Source organism: Amphibalanus amphitrite, unplaced genomic scaffold (assembly GCF_019059575.1).
Source record: "Amphibalanus amphitrite isolate SeventyFive unplaced genomic scaffold, NRLGWU_Aamphi_draft 000259F_arrow, whole genome shotgun sequence".
Classification (NCBI taxonomy): Eukaryota; Metazoa; Arthropoda; class Thecostraca; order Balanomorpha; family Balanidae; genus Amphibalanus; species Amphibalanus amphitrite.
The window spans coordinates 647,904-675,858 of NW_024881754.1; the positions used below are offsets into that span (position 1 = coordinate 647,904).

At 48.2% G+C, this 27,955-nt stretch overlaps 2 protein-coding genes and 1 long non-coding RNA gene across 3 annotated transcripts in view; 1 reads left to right on the top strand and 2 right to left on the bottom strand.

Moving 5' to 3' along the window:
- LOC122386696 (exocyst complex component 6B-like) overlaps positions 1 to 27,955 on the top strand; it is a 118,371-nt gene that overhangs the window by 49,841 nt on the left and 40,575 nt on the right. Inside the window, exon 6 of the transcript XR_006257430.1 lies at positions 15,411 to 15,520. The gene's annotated coding sequence lies outside the window, so the exon portion shown is untranslated. The remainder of the gene's footprint in view (positions 1 to 15,410; positions 15,521 to 27,955) is intronic.
- LOC122386700 (ras-related protein Rap-2a-like) lies at positions 2,163 to 2,937 on the bottom strand. Its single transcript, XM_043376155.1, has one exon. The coding sequence runs from the start codon at positions 2,766 to 2,768 to the stop codon at positions 2,226 to 2,228; it is 543 nt and encodes a 180-aa protein (XP_043232090.1). The 5' UTR covers positions 2,769 to 2,937; the 3' UTR covers positions 2,163 to 2,225.
- LOC122386701 lies at positions 4,658 to 6,403 on the bottom strand. Its single transcript, XR_006257431.1, has 3 exons — positions 6,354 to 6,403; positions 5,757 to 5,882; positions 4,658 to 5,305 (listed from the first exon to the last, which is right to left on the bottom strand). It is a non-coding gene; the product is annotated as an uncharacterized LOC122386701 (long non-coding RNA).

Below are 27,955 nucleotides of genomic sequence, written 5' to 3' on the forward strand. Positions count from 1 at the left end.
CCTAATCTGCCGCCGCCTTTTCTGAGAAGCACCAGAACAGCTTTACAAATAGCGCTCATACAGAGCTCGTAGAATCAGTCAGATGCCGTCAACACCGGCACACATCAAAGCCAGGTATTACGAGTTACAAGGTCGTGACAAAGCTCGCAAGTGCACCCTGACAACCACTTACGCCTTCATCCTCAAGATCACACAAGTTCTGTCGCAACAGTGACCTGCATCCTGATGACTGATGAGCTCATGTGTTCGCAGCTCTCCTCATGTCTGCATGGCTCACGACACTGATGGTTCTCTGGCGGGTGGATGGCGTTATCAGATGACCGTTGACCGAAGACACCTGCCTTTCTCAAGGCGTCGGGTCGCGCACGTTAGCTTTCTCGCCACAGGGGGTGGCCGCGCGACCGGCGCACGATGTCATAAATCCGAGCCGATCCCAGCAGAAAACGGCGCTCTGTAATAAAACAGACTACCGCACTAACCAAGTTCACATCTCGCCACGGGCAAACTTTCTCGGTCCTGCCTTTCGCCACATGCATGTAGATCGGCTGCACGGAATGCTAGACTTATTGGTCATGAATTATTTCGTGAAACCTGGCGATAATCACGACGACTGCTGTATCGGAATGTCTTTGAACGCCCGCCATGGAAGCCTCGCTTCAACGTCATGGAATAACAGACCAATTATCGTGACACCCGCAGGCGCCGCCGGCAGAGACCCGTGGCGATGTGAATCACGCTTTAGACACGCCGGCCACACCGTGGCGATAGCCAGTGAGGACTCGAGCACCCGGTGGCAGGGTCAGAGATCAGAGCCCGTATCGGCGGCACCGGATGGCGGCGCGGGTGCCACGCTTCTCTGTCCTGATAAACCTTATATACAGAGTCTGATGGAAGCAAAACAGCACAGCTCTGTAAGCATGGAGGGGAAAGGCAAGGGGAGGATACAGATAACAGAGCTCGACCGTTGCTGAGGCGGAGGTGTCGGCAGTGTCCTGCCAGCTAACCTACTGTCGCGAAATAAGTTATGACTGAGCTTTCCCCCAAGGAAAATGTTAATCAAAAGACAGGAAGACAAATCCACGTGCCAATAGGTAATACAGAATGCATATCCACCCATCCCCTTCCCGCCAAAAGCAACCTCCCCCCCCCCCCCCAAAAAAAAAAAAACACCAGCTAAGGTCTAAGGGGGACTCCCATCCGCACATTCATACATAAAACTACGCCCCTGGTTGGACCGGTCGGTAGCCATGGGCGACTGGCGGAGGGGCGCATCCGGCGAACATCGGGCACGCGGCCAGCTGGAGCGTACCTCGAGGGCCCACCGACGACGGCTGACTCGCCGGCCGTCACGACACAATGAACAGACTGACGAATGTCGGGCATCCGTTTGTCCCAAACATGAGCTCACAAAGCTGCCCTATGAAACGCTTCTCGTGAACTACAACGCCAACATTCTACGCCAGCGGAAAGGACGCCTCACGGTACGTCCCCGGAGAATGTGATGCCTGGCAGCGAGCCACGTGACGGCGAACACCGGGTCCGTGAACCGAACGTGACCTCTGGCTGGTGTGCACCGTCTCCAGCAGACATGGAGCGTCGGCCACAGGTCAGAGCCCAGAAACTGGCCCATGCGACCGGTGCGCCACCCGAGCTCCGTCTAACTGGCGACTGTGCTGGGAAGTGGATCTCAATACCTACTGGACTGATGGGCGATGGCATCTTGATCACTCCAAATGACTTTTAACAATCAGACCCCATGTGCAGGGGCTCACAGCTGGTCAGCCAACTGAAAACCTTTACACAATCCTGTGACACCTTGGCTGAATAGACTAATGTGTTCTCATCCCAAATGAATCAGGAGGCTAAAAAAGAAGCTACTTGAGAATGCATTAACCAATGAAGCTTATAGCTCTGTTGGCTGTTCACATTGCTCACTGTTTAAAGTTTTAAAGTAAAATGCACTCATAGTGAAATTCATGACTTTTTAAAAGAATTTGGAGGATTGAAAAATCAATAATATTAAGCGCTACCATTGTTATACTATAAATGAATAGATTAGGGGACATCATATTTAGCAAGACAAGACAGAAGACAAGGAAAAATATGTTACGACAACCTGCATAGAGTTCACACAACCAGAAGAGAAAAATGGAAACACTTACCTTTAGCACATTAAATTAGAAGAATCCTCATCCACTCTTGCTAGAGTAGCATTGCATGCAACGCTATAGGATTGTACAGCAGTATGATCCCTTTTCCACTTCAGGGCTGTCGTTCATCTCCCGGACGATCTCGGAGAAGACTGGGTTGACGTTGGTCTTGACTTTGGCACTGGTCTCCAGGAATGGGCTGCCCCACATCTGTGCCAGAGCCATTCCCTCCACTGTTGACACCTCCCGCTGATTCTCCAGATCAACCTTGTTTCCGACCAGCATAATTGGAACTCTGTCTGAGCCCTTTACTCTGGAAATCTGCTCCTTCATGTTCTTGATATCTTGGAATGTTTGGTGATTTGTGAGGCTGTACACCACCAGGAAGCCTTGGCCATTCTTGATGTAGAGGTCTCGCATGCTGGCAAACTGTTCTGTGCCAGCTGTATCCAGAATTTCCAGGACACATGGTGACCCATCTACCTCAATTTCTTTGCGATAGAAGTCCTCGACAGTAGGATCATATTTCTCCATGAAGTGACCGGAGACGAACTGAACTGTGAGGGCGCTTTTTCCCACTCCGCCCGAGCCAAGCACTACAACCTTGAACTCGCGCATTGTGCGGCTTGACAAAAGCTAATGCTTGGGGAGTCACTCGTTAGCTGTGGCTGTTGCAGCCACTGAAGTGATGGAATCTTCTATCAAACGTGAAGATCGTGGCCGAGAGGAGCACGTCGGACGGTAACCACACTCCAACGAACACAGCTGGCGACTGTCTCCGACTCTCCGGCCTCTGGTGGCGATGCTTTGGGCTCGAGCACTTCCTGCGCCTCGAAAGTCGCTTGTGCGTCATTTACGTCTCTCATCAGGTGCTATAAAAGTATTTTCCCTTGCCTTCTTCTCTTCTTGTCTGATGCTTATTCTGAGCCGTGTGGCCTGAGAAAATATTTTCTGTTTAAAAATTGTAGCGCAATCACCAAAAAGAAAAATTGTTCGTTTGAAAGCATTTTATTTATCTTTTCCTTTTCGTGTAGAGGACGAAATCCAGAAGTAACGGAAGTTAGCAGGGATTCAGCAGGGGTTCAGCAGGGGTTCAGCAGGGATCGACGGCCCCTGGTGCCACCTAGTAAGCAGAAATGAAGGTCAGGCTGCGTCCAATTTACGCCAGGTGTATCATGGGTGCGCCATATTTGCGCCATATTTTGTTATCGCGCGTGTCGACACGGACATGCCTAAGAGCTGGACTTTTTGCACGCGTTCCCCGCCAGGGGGCGCCACTGAAGAAGCACCCTCTGACGTCACGATAAAACTGCGCGCACTGTGCGCACGGTTCTGTAAGCAAGTAATATAGTGGTGGTTTCATGGTGGAAATTGGAATAAGTATTTTGACGTTGTAAAATTTTAAGCCGTTTTTGTGAAATTAATTGGTAAATGCATTTCAAAAGTATTTATTTAAAGTGTGAAAGGAGAATAATTTGGAGAATATGGATATTTTTGTTCCAATAGCTTATTTTGTGAGACATGATCGGTACTAACGGGTACTTCTAAGAAGTAGTGAAGAAGTACCAAACAGCCTGCTCGGCTACGATCGTCAGCTGTCCTTTGGAGCTGGACTTCAACGCTGTAAAAAAAATATGTGCTGAATTAATTTTTAGTTTCACCAAAATATGAGCAATTTATCATTTCTTTTTCACTTTTGTAATTATTGTTGAGTGAAGAGATATGTTGCTAGTTCTGACAATATAAATTATTAATTAAAAAAACGAAATGCGACGGTAAGTATCTGCTACTAAATTATCACTTAAACCAAATACATGAAGAATCTTGCTACCATTGCTTATAAAACGTGCTTATCAATACACAAATGTTTTATTTCAGACGAGAAGGATTCATTTGCCTGAAGTCTTGCGTCATGTGCTACTGCTTTGATTCCAAAGACGCTCTCCGGGTCGGGGTAATTTAGTTCTTCATCGATCGATAAGATTTTGATTCCATTGATATCCAAATTTCCCACAGCCGGCAATGGGAATCTCCTGTCGGTGTAAACGCCACGATAGTCCCATCCAACTCAAACACTGGGGAATATCCCCGCACTTTTGAGGACGGAAATCTATGGACCTGCTCGAAAAATAGTGGATAAGATACGGCGAGTTTTATGGTTGGGTCTCCCTTCCGAGGCACATATTTACGGGGGATATTGGGTCATATTCCCCCGGTCATATTCCCTGTGAAGGTGCCCAGGTTGCTGCCGCTCGAATTTTGGTCGCCTACTTAACAAAACCTCCGTTGGTGCCATCTCAGTTTCCTCGAGGTCAGGCAACCTTCACACGCCGTTGGCTACCTTGGCTGGCCGGCGACTCGTTCCCCTCGTGGCGACGCTCTTGACATCCAGTCAAAAGTTGGAGTGGCTGGCGCCCCCAGTGGGGGCCGGGGAAGGGGCAGTGGGCCTCCACGTTGCTCTCTTCCCGAGCCTATGGTGACTTGGCTCAACTCTCCTCAATAGAATCTGGATTCTGCACGCTGTATTAACATGGGCGTAGACACCACTACGGACAATACGGACAGTGGGTGTGACAATCAGTAGTGCCATTCATATAGAGGGTGTCATATATGAGCGGAGAGGCAACAGTACAGCTGAGCGGAGAGACAACATTAAAACAACAGTACAGCTGGCGTTGCATGGAGCTGCAGGCAACCGGACAGCGGAGGCTTGCGAAAAATAAACAATTCGTCACTTCAACGTATAAACAATAGTAAAAGCAACATAAACACACATTCTCATGGTCGAACCCATGCACTAGCGGCTCACGGCGGGCACAGGCACGCAGTGCGGTAGCGGTACCGGATCACACGTCATGGGCGTTGTCTCAGCATAGGTTGTTCGCAATCTAGTTGAAGCCTAAGAAGACGGCCAGTGGGGTCTCACTGATGCTGAGGCGACCTCGGAGACGATGCGTCGCCCCTCCTGTCGGCGACCTGCGGTGAGCAGGACTCCAGATAGCTGTCTGGCACGTTGCCGACACTGCCAGACGCTGTCAGCAGGCCTCACTTCTGCAAGTGATGTGCAGATGGACGCCAGGTGACTTCGTCTGCAGGCGATTCCGGAGACCGCGGCCTCACCAGGCAGTACCACCTGCATCGCCATGTCGGTGTTTCTAGAAATGGAAAAATAACAGTATCGGTGAAGGACAAGCAATACAATGTATTCTGTTTTCCTCTCTTGCAGGTATACGTAATCTACAATTATCATTGTTCCTATTTCATTCAACTGAACCTGAAAATTCCATATTGGCACATTGTTTGACTAAATCTGTGTAGTTGGAAACAGGGGCGACGCCACGGTGCGACGACTGGAGGGGACATTGACCATTTTGGAGGGGCTCGGACCATTTCAAGTTGATTCTTTCCATGCAACGCCATAGGCGTAATGTTAAAAATTTTAAAAAGTGGAGGGACGAGATCCCCTCCGTCCCCCCCCCTGTGGCGACGCCCTTGGTTGGGAAGCAGATTGTTTGAAATACATGTTTGGCTGAACAGTGCAGAAAATCTTTCATTGATCACTATAGCTGCAACAAAAAGACTGAGACAGAAAACATTTGCGCTTACCTGGCTCCTTAGACAGTCCCGCGCAACGGAAGTGGTACCATTTATCACAGCCGTCGCATCTGACCATTGGTGCTGCACTGATGCTGCTGCACTCCCCACATTCCCAGTACATTAGGAGCGTGTTGGCTGTGAAAAGATTACATGAGTCATGGCGCATACATGAATAGTAAGATGTTTTATATGTTTAACATCGCATAGCAAAGACAAAACAGCTGGGAGTCAAGTGTAAGCCAAAGTGTAAGCCCTGCCATGTTTTGCAGACTGGATTTTAAGCAAGAAAAGCTTTGCTAAAAATGACGCTTGACGAAGCCTCATCCTACTGGGCTGTCTGACATGTCTCCCTGTAAAAAGCATGTGGCCCTTATATTGTATATATGATGAATATGTTAATAATGCAGAGAAAACACAGTATAAATTATACCCAACGTTTCATCTTAATCGACTTTGTCAAGGGTGTTTGAACAGCTTGAGATGAGTGAAGTGTAAGGGTACCTAGGTACATCTGAAAATAAACTGAATCTGCGTTCAATAAACATTGATTTTGATAATACATTTCACAACTCAACTGCTAATAAGTTAGCACGACAGATAACTAACAATCGCATGAAGAACTTCTTGATTCGCCTTGACATCACATTGTCGTCCGAACGAATGTTGTCTGAAGTTACACATTTGTTTTTTCTGCGCAGCATTTGTGTTTGCCATTTACCGCACATGTAACGGAAGTTGGCACAGATTCAGCACAGATTCAGCACAGCACAGATTCGGTAGGGGGAAAAAAGGCCCCGGTAGAGGGAAACCTTTATGACCCGTTTTCCCCTAGAAATGACGTCACAAAGAGGTAAAAATGGGTATCAATCGAAAGCTCTCGTTTACCCAGACACAGTCCTGCAGGAAAATTCCACTTTTTCCCCATAGGAAAGTTTTTACGGAAAAATCAAAATTTCGGGTCAATGGGGGGTCCCCCCCGATTTCGTTCAAAATCGGCACACAGGTGCCCCACCACCAGCCGAGAAACTTTCCCCAAAACGGTCCCCGTTGCATTGACGTTTAAGGCCCTTAAAGCCCCGTAAACTCGTAAAAAATCCGTAAATTCGCCCTTGTACGGCCAAAAACGGGGCGCTAGGGTAAAAATGGGTATCAATCGAAAGCTCTCGTTTACCCAGACACAGTCCTGCAGGAAAATTCCACTTTTTTCCCATAGGAAAGTTTTTACGGGAAAATCAAAATTTTGGGTCAATGGGGGGTCCCCCCCGATTTCGTTCAAAATCGGCACACAGGTGCCCCACCACCAGCCGAGAAACTTTCCCCAAAACGGTCCCCGTTGCATTGACGTTTAAGGCCCGTAAAGCCCCCTAGACTCGTAAAATATCCGTAAATTCGCCCTTGTACGGCCAAAAACGGGGCGCTAGGGTAAAAATGGGTATCAATCGAAAGCTCTCGTTTACCCAGATACAGTCCTGCAGGAAAATTCCACTTTTTCCCCATAGGAAAGTTTTTACGGAAAAATCAAAATTTTGGGTCAATGGGGGGTCCCCCCCGATTTCGTTCAAAATCGGCACACAGGTGCCCCACCACCAGCCGAGAAACTTTCCCCAAAACGGTCCCCGTTGCATTGACGTTTAAGGCCCTTGAAGCCCCGTAAACTCGTAAAAAAAATCCGTAAATTCGCCCTTGTACGGCCAAAAACGGGGCGCTAGTGTAAAAATGGGTATCAATCGAAAGCTCTCGTTTACCCAGACACAGTCCTGCAGGAAAATTCCACTTTTTCCCCATAGGAAAGTTTTTACGGAAAAATCAAAATTTCGGGTCAATGGGGGGTCCCCCCCCGATTTCATTCAAAATCGGCACACAGGTGCCCCACCACCAGCCGAGAAACTTTCCCCAAAACGGTCCCCGTTGCATTGACGTTTAAGGCCCTTAAAGCCCCGTAAACTCGTAAAAAAATCCGTAAATTCGCCCTTGTACGGCCAAAAACGGGGCGCTAGGGTAAAAAAGGGTATCAATCGAAAGCTCTCGTTTACCCAGACACAGTCCTGCAGGAAAATTCCACTTTTCCCCATAGGAAAGTTTTTACGGGAAAATCAAAATTTTGGGTCAATGGGGGGTCCCCCCCGATTTCGTTCAAAATCGGCACACAGGTGCCCCACCACCAGCCGAGAAACTTTCCCCAAAACGGTCCCCGTTGCATTGACGTTTAAGGCCCGTAAAGCCCCCTAGACTCGTAAAATATCCGTAAATTCGCCCTTGTACGGCCAAAAACGGGGCGCTAGGGTAAAAATGGGTATCAATCGAAAGCTCTCGTTTACCCAGATACAGTCCTGCAGGAAAATTCCACTTTTTCCCCATAGGAAAGTTTTTACGGAAAAATCAAAATTTTGGGTCAATGGGGGGTCCCCCCCGATTTCGTTCAAAATCGGCACACAGGTGCCCCACCACCAGCCGAGAAACTTTCCCCAAAACGGTCCCCGTTGCATTGACGTTTAAGGCCCTTAAAGCCCCGTAAACTCGTAAAAAATCCGTAAATTCGCCCTTGTACGGCCAAAAACGGGGCGCTAGGGTAAAAATGGGTATCAATCGAAAGGTCTCGTTTACCCAGACACAGTCCTGCAGGAAAATTCCACTTTTTCCCCATAGGAAAGTTTTTACGGGAAAATCAAAATTTTGGGTCAATAAGGGGTCCCCCCCGATTTCGTTCAAAATTGGCACACAGGTGCCCCACCACCAGCCGAGAAACTTTCCCCAAAACGGTCCCCGTTGCATTGACGTTTAAGGCCCGTAAAGCCCCCTAGACTCGTAAAATATCCGTAAATTCGCCCTTGTACGGCCAAAAACGGGGCGCTAGGGTAAAAATGGGTATCAATCGAAAGCTCTCGTTTACACAGATACAGTCCTGCAGGAAAATTCCACTTTTTCCCCATAGGAAAGTTTTTACGGAAAAATCAAAATTTTGGGTCAATGGGGGGTCCCCCCCGATTTCGTTCAAAATCGGCACACAGGTGCCCCACCACCAGCCGAGAAACTTTCCCCAAAACGGTCCCCGTTGCATTGACGTTTAAGGCCCTTGAAGCCCCGTAAACTCGTAAAAAATCCGTAAATTCGCCCTTGTACGGCCAAAAACGGGGCGCTAGGGTAAAAATGGGTATCAATCGAAAGCTCTCGTTTACCCAGACACAGTCCTGCAGGAAAATTCCACTTTTTCCCCATAGGAAAGTTTTTACGGAAAAATCAAAATTTCGGGTCAATGGGGGGTCCCCCCCGATTTCGTTCAAAATCGGCACACAGGTGCCCCACCACCAGCCGAGAAACTTTCCCCAAAACGGTCCCCGTTGCATTGACGTTTAAGGCCCTTAAAGCCCCGTAAACTCGTAAAAAATCCGTAAATTCGCCCTTGTACGGCCAAAAACGGGGCGCTAGGGTAAAAATGGGTATCAATCGAAAGCTCTCGTTTACCCAGACACAGTCCTGCAGGAAAATTCCACTTTTTCCCCATAGGAAAGTTTTTACGGGAAAATCAAAATTTTGGGTCAATGGGGGGTCCCCCCCGATTTCGTTCAAAATCGGCACACAGGTGCCCCACCACCAGCCGAGAAACTTTCCCCAAAACGGTCCCCGTTGCATTGACGTTTAAGGCCCGTAAAGCCCCCTAGACTCGTAAAATATCCGTAAATTCGCCCTTGTACGGCCAAAAACGGGGCGCTAGGGTAAAAATGGGTATCAATCGAAAGCTCTCGTTTACCCAGATACAGTCCTGCAGGAAAATTCCACTTTTTCCCCATAGGAAAGTTTTTACGGAAAAATCAAAATTTTGGGTCAATGGGGGGTCCCCCCCGATTTCGTTCAAAATCGGCACACAGGTGCCCCACCACCAGCCGAGACTCTTTCCCCAAAACGGTCCCCGTTGCATTGACGTTTAAGGCCCTTGAAGCCCCGTAAACTCGTAAAAAATCCGTAAATTCGCCCTTGTACGGACAAAAAAGTGGTGCTATGGTAAAAATGGGTATCAATCGAAAGCTCTCGTTTACCCAGACACAGTCCTGCAGGAAAATTCCACTTTTTTCCCATAGGAAAGTTTTTACGGGAAAATCAAAATTTTGGGTCAATGGGGGGTCCCCCCCGATTTCGTTCAAAATCGGCACACAGGTGCCCCACCACCAGCCGAGAAACTTTCCCCAAAACGGTCCCCGTTGCATTGACGTTTAAGGCCCGTAAAGCCCCCTAGACTCGTAAAATATCCGTAAAATCGCCTTTGTACGGACAAAAAAGTGGTGCTATGGTAAAAATGGGTATCAATCGAAAGCTCTCGTTTACCCAGACACAGTCCTGCAGGAAAATTCCACTTTTTTCCCATAGGAAAGTTTTTACGGGAAAATCAAAATTTTGGGTCAATGGGGGGTCCCCCCCCGATTTCGTTCAAAATCGGCACACAGGTGCTTCACCACCAGCCGAGAAACTTTCCCCAAAACGGTCCCCGTTGCATTGACGTTTAAGGCCCTTAAAGCCCCGTAAACTCGTAAAAAATCCGTAAATTCGCCCTTGTACGGCCAAAAACGGGGCGCTAGGGTAAAAATGGGTATCAATCGAAAGCTCTCATTTACCCAGACACAGTCCTGCAGGAAAATTCCACTTTTTCCCCATAGGAAAGTTTTTACGGGAAAATCAAAATTTCGGGTCAATGGGGGGTCCCCCCCCCGATTTCGTTCAAAATCGGCACACAGGTGCCCCACCACCAGCCGAGAAACTTTCCCCAAAACGGTCCCCGTTGCATTGACGTTTAAGGCCCTTAAAGCCCCGTAAACTCGTAAAAAATCCGTAAATTCGCCCTTGTACGGCCAAAAACGGGGCGCTAGGGTAAAAAAGGGTATCAATCGAAAGCTCTCGTTTACCCAGACACAGTCCTGCAGGAAAATTCCACTTTTTCCCCATAGGAAAGTTTTTACGGGAAAATCAAAATTTCGGGTCAATGGGGGGGTCCCCCCCGATTTCGTTCAAAATCGGCACACAGGTGCCCCACCACCAGCCGAGAAACTTTCCCCAAAACGGTCCCCGTTGCATTGACGTTTAAGGCCCGTAAAGCCCCGTAGACTCGTAAAATATCCGTAAAATCGCCTTTGTACGGACAAAAAAGTGGTGCTATGGTAAAAATGGGTATCAATCGAAAGCTCTCGTTTACCCAGACACAGTCCTGCAGGAAAATTCCACTTTTTTCCCATAGGAAAGTTTTTACGGGAAAATCAAAATTTTGGGTCAATTTGGGGTCCCCCCCGATTTCGTTCAAAATCGGCACACAGGTGCCCCACCACCAGCCGAGAAACTTTCCCCAAAACGGTCCCCGTTGCATTGACGTTTAAGGCCCTTAAAGCCCCGTAAACTCGTAAAAAATCCGTAAATTCGCCCTTGTACGGCCAAAAACGGGGCGCTAGGGTAAAAAAGGGTATCAATCGAAAGCTCTCGTTTACCCAGACACAGTCCTGCAGGAAAATTCCACTTTTTCCCCATAGGAAAGTTTTTACGGGAAAATCAAAATTTCGGGTCAATGGGGGGTCCCCCCCGATTTCGTTCAAAATCGGCACACAGGTGCCCCACCACCAGCCGAGAAACTTTCCCCAAAACGGTCCCCGTTGCATTGACGTTTAAGGCCCGTAAAGCCCCCTAGACTCGTAAAATATCCGTAAAATCACCTTTGTACGGACAAAAAAGTGGTGCTATGGTATAAATGGGTATCAATCGAAAGCTCTCGTTTACCCAGATACAGTCCTGCAGGAAAATTCCACTTTTTCCCCATAGGAAAGTTGACCCAAAATTTTGATTTTCCCGTAAAAACTTTCCTATGGGGAAAAAGTGGAATTTTCCTGCAGGACTGTGTCTGGGTAAACGAGAGCTTTCGATTGATACCCTTTTTTACCCTAGCGCCCCGTTTTTGGCCGTACAAGGGCGAATTTACGGATTTTTTACGAGTTTACGGGGCTTTAAGGGCCTTAAACGTCAATGCAACGGGGACCGTTTTGGGGAAAGTTTCTCGGCTGGTGGTGGGGCACCTGTGTGCCGATTTTGAACGAAATCGGGGGGGACCCCCCATTGACCCAAAATTTTGATTTTCCCGTAAAAACTTTCCTATGGGAAAAAAGTGGAATTTTCCTGCAGGACTGTGTCTGGGTAAACGAGAGCTTTCGATTGATACCCATTTTTACCATAGCACCACTTTTTTGTCCGTACAAAGGCGATTTTACGGATATTTTACGAGTCTAGGGGGCTTTACGGGCCTTAAACGTCAATGCAACGGGGACCGTTTTGGGGAAAGTTTCTCGGCTGGTGGTGGGGCACCTGTGTGCCGATTTTGAACGAAATCGGGGGGGACCCCCCATTGACCCGAAATTTTGATTTTCCCGTAAAAACTTTCCTATGGGGAAAAAGTGGAATTTTCCTGCAGGACTGTGTCTGGGTAAACGAGAGCTTTCGATTGATACCCTTTTTTACCCTAGCGCCCCGTTTTTGGCCGTACAAGGACGAATTTACGGATTTTTTACGAGTTTACGGGGCTTTAAGGGCCTTAAACGTCAATGCAACGGGGACCGTTTTGGGGAAAGTTTCTCGGCTGGTGGTGGGGCACCTGTGTGCCGATTTTGAACGAAATCGGGGGGGACCCCCGATTGACCCGAAATTTTGATTTTCCCGTAAAAACTTTCCTATGGGAAAAAAGTGGAATTTTCCTGCAGGACTGTGTCTGGGTAAACGAGAGCTTTCGATTGATACCCATTTTTACCATAACACCACTTTTTTGTCCGTACAAAGGCGATTTTACGGATATTTTACGAGTCTAGGGGGCTTTACGGGCCTTAAACGTCAATGCAACGGGGACCGTTTTGGGGAAAGTTTCTCGGCTGGTGGTGGGGCACCTGTGTGCCGATTTTGAACGAAATCGGGGGGGACCCCCCATTGACCCGAAATTTTGATTTTCCCGTAAAAACTTTCCTATGGGGAAAAAATGGAATTTTCCTGCAGGACTGTGTCTGGGTAAACGAGAGCTTTCGATTGATACCCTTTTTTACCCTAGCGCCCTGTTTTTGGCCGTACAAGGGCGAATTTACGGATTTTTTACGAGTTTACGGGGCTTTAAGGGCCTTAAACGTCAATGCAACGGGGACCGTTTTGGGGAAAGTTTCTCGGCTGGTGGTGGGGCACCTGTGTGCCGATTTTGAACGAAATCGGGGGGGACCCCCCATTGACCCAAAATTTTGATTTTCCCGTAAAAACTTTCCTATGGGAAAAAAGTGGAATTTTCCTGCAGGACTGTGTCTGGGTAAACGAGAGCTTTCGATTGATACCCATTTTTACCATAGCACCACTTTTTTGTCCGTACAAAGGCGATTTTACGGATATTTTACGAGTCTAGGGGGCTTTACGGGCCTTAAACGTCAATGCAACGGGGACCGTTTTGGGGAAAGTTTCTCGGCTGGTGGTGGGGCACCTGTGTGCCGATTTTGAACGAAATCGGGGGGGACCCCCATTGACCCGAAATTTTGATTTTCCCGTAAAAACTTTCCTATGGGGAAAAAGTGGAATTTTCCTGCAGGACTGTGTCTGGGTAAACGAGAGCTTTCGATTGATACCCTTTTTTACCCTAGCGCCCCGTTTTTGGCCGTACAAGGGCGAATTTACGGATTTTTTTACGAGTTTACGGGGCTTTAAGGGCCTTAAACGTCAATGCAACGGGGACCGTTTTGGGGAAAGTTTCTCGGCTGGTGGTGGGGCACCTGTGTGCCGATTTTGAACGAAATCGGGGGGGACCCCCCATTGACCCAAAATTTTGATTTTCCCGTAAAAACTTTCCTATGGGAAAAAAGTGGAATTTTCCTGCAGGACTGTGTCTGGGTAAACGAGAGCTTTCGATTGATACCCATTTTTACCATAGCACCACTTTTTTGTCCGTACAAAGGCGATTTTACGGATATTTTACGAGTCTAGGGGGCTTTACGGGCCTTAAACGTCAATGCAACGGGGACCGTTTTGGGGAAAGTTTCTCGGCTGGTGATGGGGCACCTGTGTGCCGATTTTGAACGAAATCGGGGGGACCCCCCCATTGACCCGAAATTTTGATTTTCCCGTAAAAACTTTCCTATGGGGAAAAAGTGGAATTTTCCTGCAGGACTGTGTCTGGGTAAACGAGAGCTTTCGATTGATACCCTTTTTTACCCTAGCGCCCCGTTTTTGGCCGTACAAGGGCGAATTTACGGATTTTTTACGAGTTTACGGGGCTTTAAGGGCCTTAAACGTCAATGCAACGGGGACCGTTTTGGGGAAAGTTTCTCGGCTGGTGGTGGGGCACCTGTGTGCCGATTTTGAACGAAATCGGGGGGGACCCCCCATTGACCCGAAATTTTGATTTTCCCGTAAAAACTTTCCTATGGGAAAAAAGTGGAAATTTCCTGCAGGACTGTGTCTGGGTAAACGAGAGCTTTCGATTGATACCCATTTTTACCTCTTTGTGACGTCATTTCTAGGGGAAAACGGGTCATAAAGGTTTCCCTCTACCGGGGCCTTTTTTCCCCCTACCGAATCTGTGCTGTGCTGAACCTGTGCTGAATCTGTGCCAACTTCCGTTACATTTACCGCACTAAATGTTCGCCAGCGGTGGTGACTTTTCCTTACCTGCTCACGAAACGTCACACACGACATGACGTCACCCGAAGACGTCATCAAAAAGTCCAGCTCTTAGGCGTGTCCGTCGACACGTGTGTCGTGCGCGTCGTGCGTGTGTCGCATGTCGCACGTGGCGCCGCAGGTGTGTTGTGTTTGTTGGTGTTTGCGGCTTGTATTGTGTCCCAAGGTTAAAACGCAGTTCACACTTGCCCGTAAGGTCTGCCGGTGACGGGCCCGACACCGTCAAAACGGCCGAATCTGACGGAGCGACGGCCGTCAGGTCGACGGGCATGTGTGAACCGGCAGCGTTTGACGGTCGGCAACAGCTGACTGCGCCGGCGCCGGACCTGACGGCCGTCGCTTTGGAAAGTTCAGCAATGTTCAACTTTTGACGGTGACGGGCCCGTCGGTTTGAATATCTGCGTGTTGGAGGAAGAGGAAAAGGAACGTTCTCATGCAGCATTAAGCTTATATGCATTTTTAAGAGTATTAATACCAATTTCCATCCATTTTTTAGATGAAAGTGTTTATTACGGCACGATATCTTGAGATTCGATCCCTGATTTAAATCAGCGAACCTATGTGTCTTTCATTTAAATAAAATTTCAGCAATATTTGACATAAAAATGTAAATGCGTGGTATTTTATTTCTGTAATTCAAATAATATTTTAACCTCTCGGCCTCCCCATCCCCTTCCCCCATCTGCGTCAATCTCGAAAATGGTGCGCCATTTCTGTCACAATATATGGCAGCCAATGGGAGCTACCAAATCTCAACTTTCGTTCGACGGGCTGCCGGCCGTCAGGTCGACGGTGACGGGCCCGACACCGACAGACTGACGGTCAAGTGTGAACTGCGTTTAAAATGGGGCATCCAGTCTGGTCTTGAATTGGTTGACTGAGATAAGTTCGTTATAGCGCTATTTAGGCATTTGAAGCCTTTTTGTTGTGTTTGTACAGCATTTGTATTATTTGCATGATATACTTGCTCATTAACTTTTGCCTTTTTTGCAGTGGTATCTGCTAACAAGGGATGCAAGAAGATGCTGCATGAGATAACCAACATGAGATTGGGCCTTAGCTACCTTCCAGGTGCAGAGAAAGCAACTTGCATCACTTTCCAGGTAAGTTCAGAGGCTTTTTACCTTTCTATGATAGAGCAGGAGTCATAAAACAGGCTTCAGACTTGTTTTTTTGCAACCAAGGAGAGGATCTATACCCTAAGATGCTTTCTAATCAAACTAAACCAACCCTGGCCTAACCTTAGCCAGGTATCTAAAACATGAAACCTGAAACCTACAGCCTACAACCTTATAACCTTAAACTTACCACCTAAAACCTTACACCTGCAGGCTGCAACCTACAATCTAACCTACAGAGTACAGGGGCGTTGACCTCAATAGGATTAGACCAGCCACTCCGCTCCGCGTGGCCCCTTGCCGGCGTTACCGGCCGGCGACGCTAGTGCCTCTAGCGGCGAAGGGCATGAGTTACTTACGAAATGTTAATCCAATGGCGCTCGGGATGTTTTCGGGCTGGAATTGTAGGAAAATGGCACTACCTTAGCTTAATTCATTGACGGAATCGTGTTCAGGCACGTTTTTTTACACATGTCAGCACAATAAAATCGATTTCAAACTTGAGGGAAGCCCTCCAGTCCCCTGATGAATGAGAGCCGATTCACCCGTTTAACAATGTGTCTGATGCGTCGAAGCCGGGAACCCGGGTTGATGGCTGGGAAAAGCTTCCAGCATCAGTACTTGTGCTGGGAGGTAATAGAAAACCGATGATCTGTTCCGTAGTTTCCATCCATTGAAGAGTCAAGTCTTTCTCCACGCCTCAAATCCCTGCTCCGGGCTAGACGGGCAAAATATCCCATGCGGGAATCTCCCACAGGAGCAGTCATTTGCATACCGCAGGAGCAAACATTGACCGGACTCAATGACTATATTGTACAGGAAGCAGCATTGTCGAGCGTACAAACGGATTCCAAGCCAATCTGTCGCACGCCAACAGCAAGGTCATCGATACTACGATCAGTCCCCCCTGTAGCGGTACCCAACACCGGCGCAGCCGTCACTTTTTCTAACGCAACTTCCACTTCTGTTTAATGCAATATGCGTTAACCCTCGCCCGCACATGGGGGGGGGGTTGCCACCCCCCCCCCAGGTAGTCTTTCTGCTCTGCACTCAACATTTTTAGAGCTAGAGGGCTGATTTTTCGTATAGCTGCTCCTCTATCCTTTCTTGATGTCCACTGAAAATTTGAAGTTTCTGTGATTTTTGGTTTCGGAGATATGACCTTGTTTTTCAGGTCATGTCAGGACCCAAATGGCCAATTCTCAACATCTTGCGTTTGCCATGGGCCTTGTGAGCTTTTGACACCCTGATTTCGGCCTTTCTTGCCAGTCTTACCTCCCACCTATCATGGAGCATGTTGTTCGACGATGTACAGGGGTCAAGGTCAGGGTCAAGGTCAACCTAGGTCATCTAAGATAATTGCGTTTTAGGCAAGCTGAATTTACTTTTTGTGAAGTTTTTTGACTGCATTTTTGGTAAAAGCTTCTCAGATCATGATTTCATGTAATATGGACCCAAAAACAATCGGTGCACACATCAGTATACACACAGATACACACAGACATACAAACACATATTATTGACCTTGACCTAACTTGACCTGAAATGACATCATCAGCAAAATTCTGGTCGGGTAGTGTGACAAAGAGGTTCTAGCTGGCTTGGCACCAGAAAACAGCATCGTCATCGGTATTTGATAAGCAGCGCACTTGATATCCAACGGTGACCCAAAACAGCAACATTTTTTAGTTTGACCTGACCTGGAAGGTCAATGACTGACCTGAGAAGGTAAAACTGGGTATCATTGGATTTGTCTCTTCCCAAAGAATCTTTTTGATCTTTACCGCTAAGCTCTATCTCCAACAGAAACGAAATGGCGCGGGGGGGTGGCAACCACCCCCCCCCCCATGTGCGTTCTAGGATGGGAAAATGGCATGTGCGGGCGAGGGTTTTAAAGGTAAATTGTCAGCTAAAATACAAAATTTGATATTTGGTAGAATCAGCACTCCACTTTACGAAACTGAAATCAGATTTTCGAAATTCGGTCTGAGTCACGAGTAATTTAATGTTGAAATTGGGATTTCACCTACTTTTTGTACTATTTCTACGTTAAAACCCACCAGATTCCTCAACTGTCACTATATTTGAATCGCGTGAAATCGGAGCTTCTCTACGAAACTTCAAATCAAAAGTTAATTTACGATTTTGCCGAATATCAACATAATAATATCATCCTAGGTTATGAAAATTCTGAATGTATTACCAGTTAGATTATTTAAAAAAAAAACATTGGCATTTCGCATTTTTCATTTTGCAAAAAGAAAGCAGAAATCGATTCGCCGATGCTGTGGCTTTGGACAAGCTTTGGAGATTAGTAAACATTAGTACCATTCACTCAACGTTGGCGCCGGAATTCCCGGCTTTGGACGCGGCGAATCGATACGCCGCAAAAGTAAACAAAGCCGGGTTGACGAGCTTCAACCAGATTCAACGCCTAGTTCCTCCTCCTTAAACATCTTGGGCAACTTCTCCATGAACGCTTTGAGGTATGCGGATGATATCTCATCATCTCCTGACAGCCTTGACAGGTCGCACATCTTAAGAATGGTACACGGCAGGAGAGGTCCACTGGGCATCACAGACTGGTGAATGCTGGTGGCTGGTGGCACACATGTCATGAAAGCACAGTTGTTTTTGCTGCCGAAGCTTACCATCAGCTCCTGGATATTCTGCCTTTTGTCATCTGCCATTGGCGTGGTGCTAGCTGCTCCCGACCTTCTTTTTGCTTGTTTTCCTGATAGGGTGAGCTCGATGTTCTTCACTTTATCTGCCTGAACAGACGTACGAAACTGCCTGTTCCACTGGCACGCCTTGCTCGTGGATGCAGTGTTGTTCAGGCCCAGCATCACCGCAGCCTGCGCCTTGAAGAGCACAGCAACAGCGTGGCTGCATCCCTAGGAAAAAAAAAAACATCAGGATTTTTCTGATGGTCTGATGGTGCATGGAAATTGGCCCACTGGTCTGATGATCTGATGGTTTCTGATGGTTCAGGGGTCTGGTGGTTTGTGATGGTCTGATGGTTTCTGACGGTCTGAAGGTTCTGAAACAGTCGCGCCATCAATTGATGGCGCGACTGTTTCAGGAATTCTGATAGTCACTGTGCTCCTTGGCGGTGTTCTGTGGTTCCTGTTGATCCTGGAGGCGCTCCCTTTCGATCACTTTCTGAGCCCGTGGTGATCCTGGTGATAAAAGGTACGATTATGAACACCAATATATTTATACCACCACCAATTGGCGTACAATGAAATACAGTCCACGCTAGGCCGCAACTGGACGTTATCTTACAGCGCTTACAGCTCTTTGGCTTTGGTGCCGAGCTTCGACTTTGAGCGGTTCAGGTCCGCGATTTTTTCACTTAGGGACTTCCGGACCTTCTTCTCGAGGTCGGCCTCCTCCATGCTCTCGTTTCGCGACCTAAGGTGGTCGCGATACATGTCTGCAACAGAGAATGGTCACAGACTATGATTATTTACAGTGGAATGATCAGCAGGAAGAAGCGCTGTTAACTGACACTGGCCTGGTTTTAGCAGCTGACTGCACTAGTGTGAAAGCTCTTGACCAGATTTTCTATTGACTTTACGCTGATGATAATTGATGATGATGGTGGATGATTGTTTGTTTATTGGGGCTTTAGGGCGCGCCGACGTCTATGGCCAATATGCGTCCAATATGTTTCATCTAACCTGAAAAAGAAACCAAATGCTATTAGCACAACACACATATTCAGAATATTCATCATCCAGCACCCCCTCACATATGGCTGATCAGTGGACAAATATACCGCATCCTGAGATATCAGACATTAGGTTTCTCCAGCCATGATTTAGGTGGGTACCTACATTACAAGCAAGAAAACTAGCTTACCATCCTCCACACATGAATCCTGTCAGTGACAACCTTTGAGCTTGATGAGAACTGGATTCGCAGGCCAGTGGTCTTTTCTTTTCTCGATTACCAGCAAGGTAAGGTAAAACCAAAGACAAATCTGTAAGTTGTACATTGTAGCCACAATTCAATAAGACACCAAAGCTGCATTTGACACAGTTGTGAAACTGAGATGCGATAAACCAGCTTGCAATCGCAAGCTTTAACTACTGATACAAAGGAATCCACTGAAATAATGAACAAGGTATTTGTCAGTTCTCATCCTGCCATGCATGTGCAGTGCGCTGATAGAACTTCTCCAGTGGTGCGGCACAGAACCCATGTGTGGTACGGCTTGCTTGTCTTCCCCACACGCTGGCTGGGCAGCACATCTGACCTCATAAACACCACCTCGGGTGCTCCAGCACTACTGTGGACGTCAAACCGCGTGGGACGCGACTTTTTCGCAATAACTTTTGAATGCGTTGCCTCTCAAGAACGAAACTTCGGCAATGGACATTTCAGACCCCGGCCTATTTTTTTATTATTAAGGTTTTTTAATGTCAAATAAATATTTAGGGTACTTCCCGTTCACTCGTAATGCTAAGTGAAATATCAGCCCGGATGGCGGCTATCGTCAGGCTGCTCGCGAAGCCCCGCCTACTAAATACGAATTCCCTACCATCTACCGTTCAGACAGGACTGCCATCTGTCGGTCGATCCTCACTCAGAACCGGTTCTGCATGCTGTGTGCGTCGGGTCTCAGATGGGCGGACATCTCGAAACCGAGATTGTTCAGTATGGCCTTTTACCAGGTTTTTTAATCCGAGAAAAAACCGAGATTGTTCAGTATGGCCCTTTACCAATTAACTATACGAATTATTGACTTAGCAGCAGGGATGCAGAGCCTTGAACATTTGAGTCAGCTCCAGCTCCGGCTCCGAGTAAAATGGCAATACGGCTCCGGCTCCGGCTCCCACTCAGGGCAAAATATGACGGCTCCGGCGGATCCGGCTCCCCTCCGGCTATGCGTACCGGTGCATTACGGAAACATTTAAGTTGGGGCATATTGGGGCTTGGCAGGATAACACGAAGTGTACTAACGTCCCTGGCGGTTTGATATCTACAAGAACCTAAAATTAAAATTTTAATTAAAAAAAAATTAACTTGACTGTGTAAATATATTATATTATTATGTATCTCATTTACATAATTACGTTGACAAACTTTTTAAATAATCATTTAATTATTTTCTGTTATTCTTAAATCTTCGTAATATTTGGCGTACGCGTATAGTCTTCCTATCTGGGTGACATTCTTAGCGAGTCGAAGAAAATATTTCATTGATAGAAGTGCTAACAGTCAACACTCGGTCCATTCTAAAAAGAATACTCTATGTAGGTAGATATTTGAGCCATCATTCGCCATGCACGTTATATCCACAAACACCAGCTGAGCATTCATACCCGGTACTAAGACAAGACGTTAGTAGCATGTTTCAAAGAGTATATTTAGTCTACGTCATCATCAGACTCCTGATCAAACGAGAAGTCGTCGTCGTCGTCGTCGTCAGCGGTGATGATGATGCGGTCGATGCTCTCCTGAATGTTGTCCGTGGTCCAGTAGCCGTCTTCGAAGCTCCTGGACCGACGGACTGTTCCGGCCCACACCTCACTAGTGACGAGAAGACGAGCCTCTTCTAGCCTGTCCTGGAGGTCGGCTCGGGTGAATCTCTGTAGAGACGACCGTACGTGGCGCTTCATGCACCCCCAGACCTGCTCTATCGCGTTCAGCTCGGGGTGTCCCGGAGGAAGACGGACCACCTCGTGCCCCCACTCGCGGATGATGTTGTCGACGACGAACTGAGGCTCCGGTTTGTTTTGTTGGCATAGCAGCAGCAGCTCAGGTCTGGTGGCGCCGGGCGGTGCCGGGATGTCGCGCTGGGTCAGCCAGTTGATGAGGTCGGCCTTCCTGGTGGCGCTCGTCGGACAGCGGCTCTCCTCGGTCAGCCCGCTGTGGTAGGGAGCGTTATCCAGCACCAGCGCTGCCGGCCGACTCAGCGACGGCAGCAGGTGTGACGTCAGCCATCGAATGAACAGCTCACTGTTCATCTCCCCATGGTAGTCACCACTCCTGTTCTTGGAGACGAAGCTGAGGAACGAGCCGTCGATCGTCCCCTCCTCGGATCCGGCCGCCACCACGATGAAGCGCTCACCGTCTCCCGGTGGGGCCTGGCGGCTGTACGTCGCACTGGTGGCAGCCTGGGTGTTGTCCACCCACTCCCGACTGTGGCACATCCTTGTGGTAAACCACGTTTCATCAACGTACACGATTTGATGCCCGTTTTCTCTATGTTGCTTCAGTTTGCGCAGAGCTTGAATGCGGCGGCAGACGATGTCCGACGTCTCCTTTCTGACATACATCTTTCGTTGCGTTGATCGGTAGCGGAACCCCATCTGATGCAGGATTCTACGCAGCGTGCTCTCTGAGGTATCTGGTCGCAGGATCCCATCGGCAGTCAGCCCATCCAGTAGACGCTCGACTGTCAGGAACTCCTTGTTGGCGAAACGTGCGTACACGTGACGTCGGATCGCGCCGATGGTGAAGTTGTCTATGGTGGTCGCTGGTGTCGGCTGCTGTGCTGCTGCGCCAGATGTTCGCTGACGCTTGACGAGCGTCCTCACACCGCTCTTCGTCATGCCCAGAATCTCCGCCGCTCGCGCATAAGGCCTGCAAAAAATCGTCACGAATCAATTGCAGGTGATAAAATGATGCAGCACCGGGAACGGGAAATGGCAAAAACAGTCACACAAAATACATTATGTTTAGGCCTTGTCCCCGAAAAACAACAACAATACTGTTGTGTACGCTGAGCTGTCCCGTCGACGTACCCGTGGGCGTCAAGAGAATCTTCCCCCGGAACAAACGTGTGTTCACCCTTTCCTCCCCTGTATTCCACAGGAACTCTCACAAGGGCAGCCGTGCTGCGCGAGTCCACGCTACCAGTAACGTTTGCACCACGAGTGCCTTGCAGTACGACAGAAATCACATACAGAGGGACCCAAATCACATACAGACCCAACCTTGCCCGCCGCCCAGGAGAGTGCAGGTTTTCAATCTACTCGCCTGACGTCCCCTGCAGGAGGACGCGGGGCGGAGCGAAACGCCGGCGACTCCCGGATGGAATCCGAGGCGCCGCCGACAACTCGATCCCCCCGACTGCCCGAGCAATGCACGTCCGAGACCGTACCCCGGGCCGCACACAGCCCGAACAGCGGGCAGAGGGATTGCTGCGGCCAGCAGCACTGCTAGAATAATCCAGGCAGTACTGCCGGTCAGCTGGGTAGGAATTGGCACCCTCCCAGAGTCGCCCCGAGTCCCTCCTCACAGCCTGGACACTTACCCGAGCTAGTCCGCGCGTCGACTGACCGTTCGTCCCCGGCGCGCCCCCGACATGACCTCGGGTCGCGCGCCACAATCACAGCAGCCAATCACGGCGCGACACAAGAAACAAAAGCGCTACGTATGGCAACAGCAAAAACCTTAACTACAACCGACCAGCAACGGACGGGGTCGGGCCGGATTCCAACCGGCCGCCCCCGACTAACAATGTCGGCGACAATGTCGACGCCTTAACCGCTTAAGGCCGCCCCACACTGGAACTCGCATGCGGGTTGCGAGTTTTTGGGTTTTCGGGTTTCTTCAAAATCGAATAATACAAGCTAGGCTGAGTGACCCACACTACCATCTAGCAAGCGAGTCTGCATGTTTTTAGCTTGCGAGCGACCTTGCATTGCATTCCAAAAGTTGATTTTGAGTCAACTTTCCATTTTCCTCGCTGCGAGGTCTGCGACTTCTGCGAGGTTTGCGGGTTTTTCGTTGGAGTCTAATTTTGGTTCGATGCGCTGGTATTGTGACTATATGTAAGTTTCTGAAGGTGTACCGGCTTCACTGCATTCATGAAGTTACCATAAGGTAACGGTCCAATCACTTTATGAATTAGTATTATGCCCGCAAACTCAAAACCCGCAAACCCGCAACCCGCATGCGAGTTCCAGTGTGGGGCGGCCTTTAGGCTATCCGATCTCGGTGGGCGGTGAGTCCATTACAATACATTAAGGGCATAACAAGCAAGGTTCCAAAATATGTAGGTATATCATGCATATTTACATATTTACGTCTGGACAACGAGTTGCGTTGAAGAGGCCGGAAATAGTGGCGATTTCAGGACCGCAAGAATGGACGGTCATGGGAATGATTCTTTTTTAAACCGTGCACTGTTTTCAGCCGAAATTTGATACTTACTACAAAATATTTTGTAATTACATTTCCACTAAGAATGAATGCCATCAGGGCTAAGTTTTACTACTGTTGCATTTTGTCAAGAAGCATTTAGTGCTGTTATATTGCAGTTTTTGCGCGTTTGTTACAAAATATGAAGCGAATAAGCAAAAAGGTTCCAAACTGCAAAGTAACGTTGATGTATACCTATCGCAAAATATCATGTTGGGCTCAAGTTCATCTGTGGCATGATTGACTAGGCAGGTTTACACATTCCAAGTTTATCTTGGATCAGAGTTGTCAGTGTTATTCATCAGTGCTAGAAGTTAACTTGACGGGAAGCTATGCTAATTGCTATTGTCCAGCCACTTAAAGTTATTAAATATTTTGCTTTGTGTATTCCAAGAGGAGATGGAACTATTTTATTTGTGCCTTCATGCCAGAATTGAAGGTAGATCATTTAATTTTCAAGGCAGTTTATAAATAAGCATTAAGTCTTTCTCGTATACATATAAGCAGTGGCTAAGAAGAAAAGGTTGATCAATCTGAAGTTCAGTCATCGTACCTCAACTCGGCGGCAAGATCCCCCAGGACAGAGGATATGTTGTATACCTGTCCTGTAAATCAAAGCATTTTTGTGCCTGCAAAGGCTTAATTTATTTGTTGTGTGTTCAGAGTGAGGCTATATGGCTGTTTTTGTTGTATGTTTATGTGGAGATAGAATACAACTGTGACCCTGTGCTTGTTTGTAAATTGTATATGTTACAGGGAGTTTGAGAAATCCGTGAGTTTGCAAACTCCCTAGTGAGTTTGCAAACTCCCTGACCCATCAGTGACTTTGCAAACTCACTAGGGAGTTTGCAAATTCACTAGGGAGTTTGCAAACTCATTGACTGGTCAGGGAGTTTGAGAAATTCCAGAGCGATTGGGCCAAATAAAATCAAATGTGTAAGATGAGGGTGGCATACGTGCCGTCCGTGATGTTAAAACAAAAGCGACTAGTGGTACGGCCTATATAACCGTCGCACGCTGACAAAAAGCTTACAGATCCTTCATTGTTCTACCGAAAAAAAAAAATGCTACTCGCGGCTATGTAAAGGGGAGGTTCGGAGCAACGTGCTCCTCCGTTCCGTCGTTTCCATCCTCAAGAATCAGGATACTGAAATCCTTCTCGTCCACGCCGAAACCCCCACTCCGGGCTGGTCAGGCACCTTTATCTCATGCGGGCTGCTCCCTTGGAGCGGCACCGCTGCTCCCGAGGGAGCGCACCCCGTAGCCGGGTGCAAAGAGTGCTTGGGGGGCTGGTCGGTCTGTCAATTCGGACGGGCTCAGCCCCGGCGACTCTGCATATAGGGTGTCTGCCCAGACCAATGTCTCTCCCTATAATTCCTATCATTCATCCGACTCTGAAATGGTGTTGTCAGACCGAAAGGGCCTAACCCAACAAAACAAAAACAAACAAGCAGCGTGCGCCAGTCGCAGCTGGGCTGGCTGCCAGCAGCGCCGGCTCTCGATGACACGTCTATGGCGGAGTGGGAATGGGCGTGAATTGATGCGTGTGCCTGTACTTTAGCATAAGTGACCAACAGTGAGCTGTTTCTACTTTGATATATTTAGCCTGACTCTGGAATAGCCACACTTGAGTGGAACGGGTCTAATTGGGACGTGAACTAAATAAATGTATAACTAAATGAAGCGGCGGTACATGCATGGGTAAATCACTGAGCAGTTTAAAATAAAAAAGGTATTCATGGTGTGCATATGATCTATAAGCTTTTTGTCAGCGTGCGAGGCCTTAGAGCTAGCCTCCATTGTTTTAACATCACGGACGGCACGTATGCCACCCATATGCTGCACACTTGTTTTTATTTGGCCCAATCACTCTGAAATTTCTCAAACTCCCTGACCGGTCAGTGAGTTTGCAAACTCCCTAGTGAATATGTAAACTCCTTAGTGAGTTTGCAAACTCACTGATGGGTCAGGGAGTTTGCAAACTCACTAGGGAGTTTGCAAACTCACGGATTTCTCAAACTCCCTGTAACATACAGGGTGTCCGGAAAGTCCTGGCGCTTCTTTTGGACGCCGTGTAACGCGCGCTGTGATTATTGGACATTCAGCCAATCATCACAGACATGACCCCTCGTTGATTGCCCAGCCAGAGGTCGTGTAAATATGACCTTGAAATCGTTTTCAGTGATGGGTAGATGGGCGAAGATGCGCCTTGTCGCTGAATGCCTGCGCGCGGCGGCCGGGTGCGACTTGAACGAGGCTCGAGTTGCAGCGCGATGCGGCGTTTTTCGATGAATGGTTTAGCAGGTAAAGGCTTATTTCGACTCGGGAATTCCTTAGAAAATATCCTCAGACCGTTTCGAACGCGATATGGGAACGGAGCAGCATTTCAGCGCGGCAATCGAAGAAAGTGCGGGGGTCTGATGGACAAAAATGTCCCATCATCTTCGTCAATGTCGAATAAATGAATAACAGGCTGGCCCACGAGGGGTTCCTGGACAGCCACATCAACCCGAGGGTCAAGACGACATGCCCTAAGGGTCACTTCGCATTTCAACAGCACAGAGCACCCTCCAACAACGCCGCTGCCATTCAAGCTAAACTGACAGAGGAGCTTGCCGGGCCAGATCACCGTGGCGAAATGAGATCAGGCCGCCTTATTCTCCTAACCTGACCCGCTCGACTAAGGCGTGCTACGCGTTTTGTAGAACAGGATCTAGGCCATTTCTCACCCCAACCTGGAGTCGCTGAAGACTCGCATTATGACAGCATGGGAGGACCTGGAAATGCCCCGCATCGTCAAAACCCGCAGACGCTTCCTCCCCTACGTCGAGGCCGTCGTCGGCGCCGGCGATGGTTACATTGAATGAGCACGTAGCGGAAGCATGTGGCTTGGTGTACCTGGTCATTGTTTTGATCCATTGATTAGTATCTATGAACCAATGGCATTTGTTTTAGAAAATGTTGAAAAGCGCCAGAACTATCCGGACACCCTGTATACATACTACAGTCAAACAGCCAAACAGGGAACCAGCACATTCACATAGCATATTCACCTAGCACCTAACTCATGGCTGTGTCCTGCAGGATTTGTACTTGTTCATGTCTCAAGCGTTAATAAAGCACTAAAGTAGCTTAGTGATCATTTCCCACATTTTTCTGAGCATCTAACATGACATACAGCAGTGCAGAGCAGCTTCAGAGAATGCACATCACACTTTAAATGCACAGACTCACACCAGCCACCCAATGAGTCAGTTCATCAGTTGACTGTTTCCCTGGATGCAGCTTGGCAAGGTGAGCTATAACTGTTGGCAAGTTATAACTGTTGGCAAGTTGAAGGTTAGCAGGTAAGATTGAGTTAGGGTGAGTACCTACCTACAACTGGGTGCTACTGCTATGCAGGTCTTAGCTAGGTTGCATAATTTACCGCATCCAAGGTCATGGCCGCGGGATACCGTTCCGCATATCGTGCCATGGTGTTCCGACCTTTCACCAGGTAGTTCCGTCGAAACGCGAACGTGGACCTCAGGAGCTCCACCTTTCGCTCCGACGTCGCCTCCAGTAGTTCGTTCGCCATCCGCCTCTGGCCCAGATCATCCACTGGCGCTGGTGGCATGTACGCTGGAAAGAGAAAACAAGGGTTGTATCAAAAAGAAAACTTGCTTCTGTGGGTGTACGCGCTTGGTTACGGAGCGAGCGAAGCGAGCGTAGTCTTTCGTAGATAAACGGAAATTTCTAAGTATGAGCGGCCGGCCGGCCGGCCGTGGTCACGCTTTTGCGAGGCTTATATCTCAGCAACCACTTGACCGATTTACATGCGGTAATTTTTGTAGGGTAGCTTCATTCCTTCTTCCAAGCATTGGACTATTCCCGATGCATGTGGGTGACCGCTTATGCACGTGCCACGTGCAAAACGAAGAGGTATCAGATTTGTAACAATTGCAATATCTCGGTAATTGCTTGGCCGATTGCGCTGAAACTTGGTAGGGTAGTGTGGGGTAATTTGAACATATTTTTACGTCTTCTCCGTTGTACCAAATTCCAACTCAACCCTGGATGAAGAAAAACTGCTTCAGTAGAGCAAGTGTCACTTGCTTTCACCATGCAAGCCTCATTTTTGGACGAGCCGAGCATTCCTTGAATATCATAGCCTCACTTCTCCACCAAGTCACGGTGTGTTCAAATTGCCCCACCGTGGGGTAATTTGAACATACTGCCTTTACCTGTCATAAAAACGATAGTCTCGCCAGCACCGATGTTGTT